At 46.4% G+C, this 13,924-nt stretch overlaps 1 protein-coding gene across 2 annotated transcripts in view; it reads left to right on the forward strand.

Moving 5' to 3' along the window:
* TMOD1 (tropomodulin 1) overlaps positions 1-13,924 on the forward strand; it is an 85,998-nt gene that overhangs the window by 35,405 nt on the left and 36,669 nt on the right. For both annotated transcript variants that reach the window (XM_061132630.1, XM_061132631.1), the window contains exons 3-4: positions 3,745-3,901; positions 11,930-12,049. In XM_061132630.1, the coding sequence (XP_060988613.1) occupies positions 3,745-3,901; positions 11,930-12,049 (277 nt within the window). The remainder of the gene's footprint in view (positions 1-3,744; positions 3,902-11,929; positions 12,050-13,924) is intronic.

Consider the following 13,924-nt stretch of genomic DNA (forward strand, 5'->3'; position numbering starts at 1 on the left):
TATCAGACTGTTTTCCAAAGGGGATGCATTTTTTACATTTCCCTCCACAGTGTATGGATGTCTCAATGTCTTCACAGTCTCACCAACACTTGTTTTTACCCATCTTTTTTATGGGTAAAAGGGTGTGAAGTGTAATATCTCATTCTGGGTTTGATTTGTGTTTTCTTGTTAGTTAACGATGTTGAGAAGCTTTTCATGGGCTTATTTTTTATATCTTCTTTGAAGAAATGTCTATTCAGATCTGTTGCCCACTTTTAAATTCTGTTATCTGTCTTATATTTCAAGTTAAGAGATCTTTATGTATTCTGCATACTAGATCATTCTCAGATATATGATTTGTAATAACTTTCTACCAAACTGTGGGTTGTCTTTTTACTTCTTAGTTTCCTTTGAAGCACAAACATGTTCAATTTTGGTGAAGTCAAAGTTATTTTTTCTTTTGTTGCTTATTGTTTCAGAATCATATCTAAGAAACCATTGCTTAATCCAGGTCACAGAGATTTATGCCTGTTTTCTTTCAAAAGTTTTATAGTTTTAGCTCTTACATTTAGGTCTTTGATTTATTTTGAGTTAATTTTTGTATATCAGTTGAGTTCCTATGCTGTTTTTTCTATCATATGCTGTTTTTGAAAACAAGTTAAAATGATAAATAATCAAGAGTTTAAAAATATGCAACTGGCTATGGTTTTAGTTGAAAATCATGTTGTATTTCACTAAACGTACCATTTAATGGAATGAAAATAAACTCCTAACAAGGCTAATACTCTCAGTGTTTACTTTAAAGAGTCAATAAGCAGAGAATGGTTAGAAAAATTGTTTTTGTTTTTTAAAAATGAACTGCTTTCAAATGAAGATAAATAGAACTTCATTTTAACATGCCACATAAGTAATATTTTTAAAACACATGAAAAGCGTCTTTACTCCCATATTATAATGATATGGGTTTCAGTTCTAACACAGTGGTTCTTAGTCAGGGGTGATTTTGCCCCCCAGGAGACATCTGGGGATGTTTGGAGACATTTTGGTTGTTACAACCTGGAGAAGTGCCGGTGGCATCTGCCAGGCAGAGGACGGAGATGCTGCCAAACAGCCAAGAATGCACAGAACAGCTCCCGTGACAAGGAAGCATCCAGCCCCAAATCTCGCTTGTGCCGAGGTTGCAAAACCCTACTTTCCCCATCCCAGTTTTATTGAGCTGTAACTTACATATAGCAATGTAGAAGTTTAAGGTGTACAGCGTAATGACTTGACTTAATACATCATGAAATGATGACCACAATTAGTGAACATCCGTTATCTCATGTAGATACCAAAAAACAAAATTGTGAAAAAACTCTCCTTCAAATCGCTGGCCTCTATCAGATATATTCAAAAAGAGCTGTAAGTTCGCAAACCCCTTTCCCCTCAGTTACAACCTCGTGGGTTTTTACCACCACAATACTGATCCTTTCAGAGGCTAGAATGCACCCCAGCACCTCACCACCATCAAAATCCTTTATGGTAACAAGAATCTGTCAGATCTTCCCTTGTGGGGATCATTGGGAACCACTTGCTTTACATGCTTAATTCATTTTATATTTGTATTTGTTCATTTTTTAAATTTTAAGACATATTTGGATGACACATCCCCTGTCCAGCCTACATATTTGGGTAGCCTACCTCCTGGCAAAATGTATTTTATCTGCTCACAGAGCAGCAACAATCATCAGCATTAATTTGTGTGCTCACTGTGTCAGGCGCTGCGTGCTCAGCCCTCTTCCGCGTTATCTGATTGAGTGTTCTCAACAGTTCTGAGAGAGTGACTGTCATTATTCACATTTCACAGCTGTAGAAATGGAGGAACAATGAGGTTAGTTGACTTGCCCAAGATCACAGTGCTGGAGATATCGTTACTCCAAGTGAGGGCGTAAGCCTGGGGTGGGGTCAACTGTGAATTGCCAGCATGTCACAAAGAATCTGATTGCTCATCACGGGTAGTCACAGATGGACGTTTGCAGGACGGGTAGGCTGTCCCCTCACTCAGCTAAGCTGTAGTAGATGTAGTTACTCGGAGTGGACACACACAGGTAGCCACAGAAGTCTCATCTCACCTGAGACATGGCTCATCCACGGGCCCTCATCACGTGGAAAGTGTCTAAGGACTGCTGCTTGGGGAGAATTGGGGTGTCTGTGGCACCACTTACGCTCCTGACGGTCACCCACGAACCAGTCAAGGCTCGGTCTTCTACCTGCTGGCCATTCTCTCATACTGTCCTCTCCAGTTCCCAGATGTCCCTCCTGGCTTGTGGCCTAAGTCCACTCGCATGGACACCAGCCCCACTGTCTGAGCCCCGGTATGTACTGGCCCTGACGTCTGTGCCAGGCCCTGCTCACCCCGACTCTCCCAGAGCTGGGCTCACACTCCAGTGTCCTGATCTCGCACCCTCTGCTCTTATGGAAACGGCACAGCGGTGAACTGTCCCGTAAGAAAAACATCAGACTGCAGCCAAACAGTAGTATTTCCCTCCCAAGCTTTATCCCTCCGTATGCCAGGCCCAGAGCTCTCTTCGTGTGCCCGACAGCATTCTCCTCTCAGAGGCGGCGTTTAGGAAAGGATCTGGAGTGTGAGTGGGTGGCTGAAGAGATGCATGTTCTTACTGAATGGTACAGAGATGGGAGATTGAATGGCTCTCTGATTTGCCCAGTTAGGGAGTACAGCAAGAAGTGAGGTGAGACTCTGCTCACATCACCCTTCCTGGGATCCTCCTGACCTCCCTGAATGAGAGAGGATCGGGGAGAGCACTGATCTGACCAGAAGACTTCCCTTTTCCCTCAAGTCTGAAGAAGGAGCCTGATTTGAGTTCTAGATTTGCGCAAGTCTTTCTCTGCCCCTGGCCTCAGTTTCCTCCTGAAGGGAGTGTGTGTGCACTGGCTGATCTCTGAGCATCCTTTCCAACCATGAGTGTCTTTGAATCTCTGCATTACTGAGTTAAAGTGAAGCCCGTGTGATTCAGATCCACCCTGATTAGGAGCCTGCTTTTGTAGTGAGCCCACACCTAGAAGCCTGCCCATGTTTGAAGAAGAAATCACGGGGATTGGTTGATGATATCTTTCTTGAGAGACCCATCTCCAAGGGCAACGTTCAAAATATTTAACAGCCAGCGTGCATGAGCACGCGGTCAGGAGGGTAGGAAGCAGCGGGTAGGGCCAGCCGGGGCCTGCAGCCTGCCAGCCTGCCTGGCCCTTCCCGCCGTCCTGCCCCACCTTCTCTGCCTGTTTTGGGGGGCCTGCCTCTTCCTGCCTGATTCTGCATCCAAGGCCCTAACTCGCCCGCCCCCTCCAGGCTGCTTCTGTCCCCAGCTACTTTCTACGCAGCGGCTGGAAATACCCTCCTGCATCCAAACCCCAGTGTCATCCTATTTCCCTCTCAGCAGATGCTCTGGCAGCCCCCTGCTGTGCCTGGCCCCTGGGCAGCTGACCCTCACCCTCATGCCTTTGTAGAATGTTCCAGACTGGGAACGGGTTTGGTTACGAGAGCTGAGTCCTAGCCGAGCTCGGCCCCTGTCTGCCGTGACCTCTTGTGTCTCTCCGTGACCTCGGCCAGTCCCTGCCCCTCCCAGGGTGTTAGTTGCCTTACCTGTGAACGAACAACTTAGATGGCGCTCCCGTGGTTCCGTGAGGAGTTTCTTCGGCAGCTGACCGCTCTCTCTCTCTCTCTCTCCCTCTCTCTCTCTCCCTGCACCCGCCCCGCAACCACCACGGTAGAACGCACTGCTGCCCGCGGGCCTGAGGCAGAAGGATCAGACCACCAAGGCGCCCACAGGCCCCTTTAGAAGGGAGGAGCTCTTGGATCACTTGGAAAAGCAAGCAAAGGAGTTTAAGGACCGAGAAGATCTGGTCCCCTACACGGGGGAGAAGCGAGGTACTGGACGACGTTGCGCCTTTGAATATGTCAGCCCTCCATGCACCCCTGAGTACCATCTGTCAGCCAGGCCCCGTGTCGGGCCAGATGTGACCGGGCCGCCTTGCCTTCATCCCCACCCGGCCCAGAGTTACAGCCCAGCTCCAAAAGCATCGATGCGTGGGGTAGATTTAGTGAAGTTTTGGGCTCAACCAGGCCCGCAGCACTTCCCCCTAAGCCCCCCTCTAACTGGGGTGTCCTGATCACTCTTCATCCAAACCTGATATGGTTGAAAGGGAAAGAAGGGACTATTAAAATGATATCAGGACAGGAGGCCCAGACAAAGCCTGTGCCCTCCAACCAGAACCAAGAGCTACCTTCTCCCTAGCCTAACTGTCCCCGCTCTTTGCCCACAGCTCCTCTCTCCTTCATCTGTCCCCCTATGACTCTCTGCCCCAGCCTAAGGCACACCATCTAGAAGAGTCGGGGAGCAGAGAGGCACCCCGACTACCCAACCCTTCCAGAACTTCCCCTGCACTCCAAACCCCCCTCCTGTCCTCTGGGGTCGTGCTCATCTCGCTTACTGCCCTGCTGCCCCCACAGGCCTCTTTCTGTCCCCCAGGCACGCCCAGCTCTTTTCCACCTGGGGACCTTTGCACAGATGCTTTCCGCCTGGAATGCAGGCCCTCTGTCTGGCTCCATGCTGTCTTCAGGGCTCCCCTCTTCTGTAAGAGATGTGATGGTTAGAAGCACAGACCGGAGCGGGGTCTACTCTGGCTGCAGCCCGGGCACTCCCCCTCACTGGCTGTGTCAGCTTGAGTACATGTGTCTGCTTGTTGGCCGCACTGCAAGGCTTGTGGGAGCTTATTAGTCCCTGACCAGGGAAGGAGCCCGCACCCCCTGCGGTGGAAGCTCAGTGTCTTAACCACTGGACTGCCAGGGAACTCCCTCAGGTGCATTTTTAAACCTGCTGTGCCTCCATTTCCTCATTGGTGAAATGGGGGTGATGAAAAGAATATTCTTACCAGCCTCCTGAGAGTGTTCTGAAGATTGAGTGAAGATATATATATATATAAAGCACTCAGCAGAGCACCTGGCCCATCGTGAATGCAATATCAGTATCAGCTATTATTACCCTCTTGGTCTCAACTGTACTGTGTCCTCTTTCAGGAAAGCCTTTCCTGTCTCCACTGGTTAGCACATTCCATCCATTCATCTCCCCCTCGGTTAGTCTCCCTCTCGGAAGCCTTTGTGTGTTCTTCAAAACAATTTATTCACACTGGCCTGTAAGCTCCATGAGGCAGGCACTCAGACACGTTTGCTCACACAGTTCCCCCAGCACCCAGCAGGGCTCAAGGGAGAGGTGCTGAATGAATGAATGAGTTCAAACTGATTACGTGCATAATGGATCTTGCAGGCTTTTTCCTTAGAATATAAGCTCCGTGGGTACTAGTACCACATCTGTCTAGTTCATTGTTATATTCCTGGACCTCATAAACCCTAGCACGTCGTAGGCACCCAGTAAATAGTTCTTGAGTGAAAGCATTAGCTCTAATGAACTAATTGAGTAATTGTTTATTTTCTGCCTCTTCCTTTGTCACCCCCCCAAGGATGTCCGCACGGTGAGCCGCGGGTCCCTGTCTGTGGCTGTGTCCCTGTGTCAGCTGAGCTACCGAGCAGGCCTGCCCTGCTGTGTTAGCACAATCCAGTTCGCAGAGTAACTGCCTGATAAACGATGAAATGAAAGAGCAGGCAGGGGTGGACGGTGCAGGGAGGATGTCGAGCCATCCAGCGCTTGCCGCTGGCGCTCAGCCCAGATTTTACCAAAAACTTGGAAGGTCAGGTAAGACCAGGAGGCATCTGGATCACGGAGCTTTGGAAACACTGTGCTCTGAGGCGTCCTGGAGTGGGAGGCAGGGGAAGGGAGCCTGGACCTTAAAGCCCGGGTGTGCCTGGCTGAGAGTATAGGTGCAAGCTGGTTTTAAGCAAGGCACTTGTGCCTTGAGGAGTGATTTCAGGTGCAGCAGGTAGAGATAAAAAAAAAATCTATGGATCTCAAGGGGGTCTTAAAACTCCCACTAGCCCACCTACACATCTGAAAACTGGGGAAAGCAGGGCTGTGAGAGTCAAGAGCAGACCTGGATGGACAGTGAGTCATCACTGCCATCTGCTCCCTGGTGTAGCCCTCCCCTGCCCAGGGGAGGAGCTGGAGATGAGATGGGGGGTGGGCAGGGAATCTGGGCTGCACACCAACCAATCCTGCTGCCCCTTCTCAGAATGCTGACCTGGCCCTGAGCCTGGAACAGCTCTCCAGACTCCCAGAACCTGAGTGCCTTCATCAAAGACCAGGCTGACCCAAGCAGGGTAGAATAAATATAGTTTATTCTATTTTCACCATAACGACAAGCCTAAAAGGTTTATCATCACTGACATCATCACCACCGGTATCATCATCATAAAAGATTTACATGATGATCGTTGGAGTCCATGTATATTGAATAAGTGCGGGTCTCAACAGAGAGTGTGTGGAAGGAGACATTCCGGCTGTAACAGGCAGACTCAGGGCCATTCAGTCCAGCCCTGCCACACCAGGCCTAGAGGGAGCCTAGGCTGAGGGGAAATAGCGTATCAGTCACTACAAGATCTGGCAGGATGTAGTAGGGGCCATAAACTGGTGCAAAGTCCTGAGGAATTTGGATTTTCCTTCACTTTCATTCAAGTGGGGGAATCAGAACAAAGTTCCAAGAAGGGTATTTTCATTATGCAGATTTGGCTGCATGTGCTAGAGAAACAAGTAAAGTAAAAGAGGCTTAAGATGAAACTTTAGTTTTCTTTTTCTTAGTAGAGCTGCAGGGTTAGACATTCCAAGGCTGGTAAGACGTCTTTCTTGGGGTTAGGAATCAAGAGCTCTTCCAGTTTTTCATTCTGCCATCCTTGCAATACATGCTTGTCCTCATAGTTCTTTTGGCTGCTGAAGCTCCAGTCATCATAACCATATCCCAACTAGTAAGATGAAGGAAGGGAAGAAGTCTGAGTCTTGTAATATCTGAGTCACCACCTCTATGGAGGCACCTGCTACAGTAGTATAATAAACCATAAGTCTTAAATATTTACTGAATGTTCATCCTAGGCACTGCATCAGCTGTTTTCACAGTTTGTTTTCTTTTTCGCCATTTTTGCCCTTTTCCAGATCCACCTCTGGTGAGTTATTATACATTTTCTCCCAGATGATTTTTTGCCTGTTCTGCTTATATAGGTAACTGATCTTTGCTGTAAATATTTTTAAGTAATAAAACAAAGTAATTCTTTCCACTGAGAGATGGCCCCCTGGTCCTATTTTAATGAATATCCTTATGGATATTTGTCTTTGCACTTCCCATCCCTCTTCATCTGTGGTCCAAGTCACTATCATCTCTTATCTAGACTTTTGCAGAAGCCTCCTAATCATCAGCCATCTCTTGGCTTCCATCCTGGCCCCATTTCAGGTTATTCTCCATCAATAGCCAAAGTGAGCAGTTTTTTTTTTTTTTTTTAATTAAATTCACACAACATTAACTATTTTAAAGTGAACAGTTCAGTAGCACTTAGTATATACCCAATGTTGTGCGACTACCATCTTTGCTGCCGCTGCTGCTAAGTCGCTTCAGTTGTGTCCGCCTCAGTGCGACCCCATAGACGGCTCCCCCGTCCCTCTCTATCTAGATCTAAAACATTTTCATCCAAAATAAAACCCTGTGCCCAATAAGCAGTTAGTCTCCATGCCCCCCTGTCCCCCACCCCTGGCAATCACCAATCTGTTCCGATAGATTTACCTATTCTGGATATCTCCTCTAAATTATATCATATAATATGTGACTTTGTGTGTCTGGCTTCTTTCACTTAGAATATAGTTTTCAAGACTCATTCATTCCCATTACTGAATGATATTCCACAGTCTGTCCATTTATCCATTGATACACATTTTGGTAGTTTTTGGGCTATTGTGATTAGTGCTGCTATGAACATTCCTGTATAAGTATTTGCTTGGGTAATTGTTTTCAGTTCTTTGGGGTATATACCTAGGAGTGGAGTTGCTAGATCATATGTAATTCTACATTTAACTTTTTAAAGAACTACCAAACTGTCTTCCAAAGCAACTGCACCGTTTCACATTCCCACCAGCAAATCTATGAGGGTCAGTCTCTCCACACCCTTGCCAACATGTGTTACTTTCCATTTTAACTTTTGATTTTTGTTATAATCATTATCACGATTGTGAAGAGGTATCTTGCTGGGATTCTGATTTGCATTTCCCTAATGACCAACGTTGTTGAGCACCTTGTCACATGCTCGTTGCCCATCTGTACAACTGACCCTCCATGTCTGTAGGTTCTGTATTCAACCAACCATGAATCAGAAATATTTTTTAAAATTCCACAAATTTTAAAAAAGCAAAACTTGAATTTGTCTCACACTGGCAACTATTTACATAGTATTTGCATTGTACTAGGTATAAATAATCTAGAGATGGTTTAAAGTATACAGGAGGATGTGTGTAGGTTATATGCAAATATTATGCCATTTTATATAAGTGACTTGAGCACCCAATCCCCCTCAGATACCGAGAGGCAGTTGTATATCCTCTTTGGAGAAATGTCTATAGGCCCTTTGCTCATTTTTAAATAGGTTGTTTTTCTTTTGGTAGTTGAGTTGTTAAAGTTCTTTATATATTCCGAATACTAGACCCTATAAAAATATATGACTTTTGAATATTTTTTCTTCTTCTCTATGCTGTCTTTCTACTTTCTTGATGATGTCCTTTGTTGCTCAAAGGTTGTAAATTTTAAATTCAATTGATCAATTTTTCTCTAGGTTCTTATTCTTTTTTGTCATATCTAGGAATACTTTGCCAGATCTAAGGTCATGAAGATTTACGTTTATGTGTTCTTCTAAGAATTGTATAGTTTTAACTAGTATAGTTAAGTCATTGATCTGTTTCCAGTTGGTTTTTTGTGTATGGTGTGAGATAGAGATCCAGCTTTATCTTTTTGCCTATCGATATCCAGTTGTCCCAGCACCATTTCTTGAAGAAACTATTGTTCCCCATTCAATGGATTTGACAAGTTCATCAAAAATCAATCTGCCTAAGATGTATGGGTTTATTGCTGGACTCTCAATTCTACCCCATTGTGTTCTATGTCTATCCTTATGTTTGTGCCACATTGCTTAATCTTACAGTAAGTTTTGAAATCAGGGAGTCTGAATCCTCCAACTTTGTTTTTATCAAGATATTTTGACTGATTGGAGTCCCTTACAATCATATGAATTTGAGGTTTTGCTTTTCTATTTCTGCAAAAAAAAAAAAAAAAGACCATTGAAATTTTGATAAGGATGGCTTTGAATCTGTGGGTTGTTTGGGGCAGTATTACCATTTTAATATTGCCTTCCAATCTTTGAAATTGGGATTCTTTTTTGCTTGTTTAGCAAAAAAGCAGTGTTTTGTGGGCTTTCCAAGTAGCTCAGTAAAAGAATCTGCCTGCCAGTGCAGGAGATTGTACAAATCCTTCACCTCCTTGGTTAAATTTATTCCTAAGTATTTTGTTCTTTAGGATGCTATTGTAGATGAAATTATTTTTCTAATTTCCCTTTAAGGTTTTTCATTGCTTCTGTATAGAAATACCACTTAGTTTTGTATGTTAATCTTGTATCCTATTTCTTTTGTATGTAGAATCTTTAGGGTTTTCTACATATAAGTTTATATCATCTGAGAACAGAGATAATTTTACTTTTTCGTTTCCAGTCTGGATACCATTTATTTCTTGTCCGTTCAGTCTGACTAGAACTTTATGTACACAGTTGGGTAGGAGCAGTGAAAGTGGGCATCCTCGTCTTGTCGCTGATCTGAGGGTCTCATTTCCCCACTCTGTTAGATTACGGCTCACAGATCATCTTCCCTGACCACCACCAAAGAGCAGAGTCCACCTCACCCACACCCCAGCCTGGAACTTCCTAATATTTTGCTTGGCTTTATTTTCCTTTGTGATGCTTAGTACTATCTGCTATCTTTACATGTTTGCTAATTATCTGTCTTCTTTCACTAAACTGTAAACTGTTCCCTGCTATCTGCCTAGTGCCAAGAAAGGTACCTAGAACATAGGAAGGACTCAATAAATTGTTAATTGTTGTTCAGTTGCTAAGTTGTGTCCGACTCTTTGCAACCCCATGAACTGCAGCATGCCAGGCTTCCCTGTCCTTCACTATCTCCCGGAGTTTGCTCAAACTCATGTCCATTGAGTCAGTGATGCCATCCAACCATCTCATCCTCCGTCTCCCCCTTCACCTCTTTCCCTCAGCCTTTCCCAGCATCAGGGTTTTAATGAGTCAGCTCTTCACATCTGGTGGCCAAAGTGTTGGAGCTTCAGCTTCAGCATCATTCCTTCCAATGAATATTCAGGGTTGATTGCAACTCAGTAAATATGTTGCATGAATAGATATGTATGTGTGTGTGTGTGTGTGTGTGTGTATGCAATTTTTCAGGCTTCCCAGGTGGCACCAGTGGTAAAGAACCTGCCTTGCCAATGCAGGAGACATAAGAGCCGTGGGTTCAATCCCTGGGTCCGGAAGATCCCCTTGAGGAGTGCATGGCAACCCACTCCAGTACTCTTGCATGCAGAATCCCATGGACAAAGGAGCCTGGTGGGTACATAGGGTCACACAGAGTCAGACACAATTGAGCAACTTAGCACGCACAACTGCAATTTTTCATAACCAGAATTAAATAATTTATGCTATTCTGTAAGCTTGCTTTTGATAGCTTACAGAGAATGGTGTCGGATTCTTGATCTCCGAAGAAGAAGATTTAGCTTCAGGACCAGGGACCAGGCTTGATCACTCAAGAGCTCTTGTGTAGCAGAGTTTTATTAAAGTAAGAAAAGGGACAGAGAAACCTTCTGACAGAGACATCAGAAGGGGGACGGAGAGTGCCCCCCCTGCTAGTTTTAGCAAGCTGTTTTATGTCTGTTAGAAAGTGATTAATCAGATAAGAAAGACACGTCGAGGCTGACGGAGCTTCACCAGGCCCCTCTCCCACGATGTGCATTTTTGAGATAGGGTGGCACGGAGGTGTATCATCCCCCAGCCATAAAACAATTGACATGAATACGGGTTTTTTTGAGCTATTATCAGCCAAGAGTTAGTCTTAGGTGGAACCATTTTGAAGAAAGGCAAATTCCAAGGCAAATACACAGTTTTCATTAACATAGCTTAAGGAAAACATTTCCATATGAAAAACTGCATTGGTTAGCTCAAGGTTTGAGAAAAGTTAAGTTCAGGTGGAACCAGGTGTCGTCATAGCAACACACAGTTTTAAGAGACACTTGTAGCCTATTTCCTCCATTTGGAGACCCCTGGCCTTCCTGCCTGTTAAGCTCTCACTTTTTCATACATGTTGTCTTGGGCATTTCCCTTTCTTAGTGGGTAGAGCTCTCCATCGTCCTTTTGCGGGATCGCCGTTGTGAGGATGCCCCATAATTTCTTCAAAAGGCCACCTTGGTGCACTCTGCGGCCGCCAACCATCCCCGTGTGTGCCTCTTTGCTCTGTCGTTCACTTATGAGCCTGACACTTTAAAAATATAATGTCCCAAGTTTCTCCCTATTCCTCTTTTACTAATCTGAGTGTGTGTATTTGTGTTAGAAACGTTTCTAAGTTTTTCTCTCATACCAGAACCCTTGTTTAGAGCATTCCAGACCCTGGCACTCTATTATATTTTTCTTTTGCATTTTTTTCTACTTACTGATTGTTAAAATTAATGACCAGTGTTTTCAATAGTGAGCAGTCTCCTCTGACCAAGTTCTAAAGTTCTTCTTTTTAAACATAAGGGGTGCTCTGCCGGAGATCTCGGATTCCCTTTCTCTGAGCCAGTCTGGCACTGGATCCCCAGAGAGAGAAGCTTTAAGGGCACCTTGGCATGGAGGAATCCGCAGGACTCTGGACAGTCCACCTGGGGTCATCGCCAGAGGCTGCCCCAGTGCAGTGGCGCTCCGTGTAACAGGCATCTCATGTGTTTTCAGGAAAGGTCTGGGTCCCCAAGCAGAAGCCGATGGACCCCGTGCTGGAAAGTGTGACGTTGGAGCCGGAGCTGGAGGAGGCCCTGGCCAATGCCTCGGATGCGGAGCTCTGCGACATCGCAGGTAGGAGGCGCTCCTGCGGCTTCCCCACGTCCTCTAAAGCCTTTGACCCGCATCAGCAGGGGAGCCTTGAGTGATTCATTTCAACATAAATACCCCCCTCTGTTTCTAAAAAGGACTGGAGGAGATGGAAACCTATTACTAGGAACCAAAATGAGTGAAATAGAGATAAAAACCCCCAAACCCTTTCCACCTCGGAGCCCATCCCAGAGGAATGTGGGAGGCAGCCTAAGCCCTTCCCCAGTCATTGCATCAAACCCTGCCCAGGCCTCCTGGGAAGAGAGGGGAGCAGACAGAGGGCTGCTGGTATCTCAGGTCCAGGCGGCTCCCAGAGGCCTGGAACAGGTCATCTGATGTTACCGCTTTGCACAGTTCAGAGAGCTGGGCTTGGAGCCGATCACCGCATATCTCATATTTGTAGAGCACCCTCCATCTTCATGCGTGCTTCCATGTGATCTCACAGACAGCCCCTAAACTCCAGAAGGTGGCCCGGCATCCAGAGCCCGTCACCACCTGCTCCCGTCCCCCTCTTCCTGTCTGGTCCCCGTCCCGCTTGTTGGTATCGCTTTCTCCCCGGGGGTCAGGCTCTGGCTGTGGCGTGCCCACCGTTGTGCTGTGCTCCCTGGCCCCATGGGGTAGGTGGTCTTTTTATTCAGCAGTCTTGGGGGCTACTAACCCTCACCCGGATGATGACAGGAGGGTGGATGGCATCGGGAGAGACTCAAGGCAAGTGGGAAGGGGAGAGGAAAGACGGGGTCAACTGTGAGGTCAGGGGAGGAGTCCAGTTCTCCGGAGACTAAGTCGGTGTCACTGGTGAAGGTGGGTGCCCTAGTCTGCTCAGGTTGCCCTCACACGATGCCACGGGCTGGTGACTTAAACAACAGCACTGTGTTTGCTCAGTAGTTCTGGAGGTTAGCTGTCCAAGGTCAAGGTGTCCCCAGGCTTGGTTCCCTCTGAGCCCTCTCTCCGGGCTTGCAGATGACTGTACCTCTCTGATGACCGTATCTCTCTGTGCAGGGGTTCCCTGGGGTCCCTTTGTGTCCTATCTCCTTCTTGTAAGTACACCAGGCATTAGGACCCACCTTAACAGCCTCATTGTCATTTAATCACTTCTTTAGAGACCTTATCTCTGAAAACAGTTACAAATTTTAAGGGGCTAGAAATTGAACTGTGGTGTTGGAGAAGACTCTTGAGAGTCCCTTGGACTGCAAGGAGATCCAACCAGTCCACCCTAGAGGAGATCAGTCCTGAGTGTTCATCGGAAGGACTGATGCTGATGCTGAAACTCCAGTACTTTGGCCACCTTATGTGAAAAGTTGACTCATTGGAAAAGACCCTGATGCTGGGAGGGATTGGGGGCAGGAGGAGAAGGGGACCACAGAGGATGAGATGGCTGGATGGCAACACTGACTCAATGAACATGAGTTTGAGTGGACTCCGGGAGTTGGTGATGGACAGGGAGGCCTGGCGTGCTGCGGTTCATGGGGTCGCAAAGAGTCGGATACGACTGAGCGACTGAACTGAACTGAGAAATTACCTTATTCAACATAGTAGAAGGACAAAGCAGGACACAATCAACAATTTTGGAGGGACAAAATTCAGCCGTAAGAGTGAGGGAGGGACAAGTGTAGGGGAAATAAGGCCAATGGCCACCCACGGGGGGGCAGGTGTATATGAAAGTCCTTGAGTCCTTCCAGGGTCCACGCTGGAGATAGGGAGGTGGGTATCATCAGTATTGTCAAGCTCTAGGGTGGAGGGCCTGGCAGGAGTGGGGTCTGGGGCTCTGGAGGCTCGGGCCCTGGCTGGGGTAGAAGTCTTTGGGAGAAGAATGGAAATAGGATGAAAGTAGCCACCATGGATACCACGAATGGGCTGGGA

The sequence above is a fragment of the Dama dama genome, chromosome 29 (genome assembly GCF_033118175.1).
Source record: "Dama dama isolate Ldn47 chromosome 29, ASM3311817v1, whole genome shotgun sequence".
Lineage (NCBI taxonomy): Eukaryota > Metazoa > Chordata > Mammalia > Artiodactyla > Cervidae > Dama > Dama dama.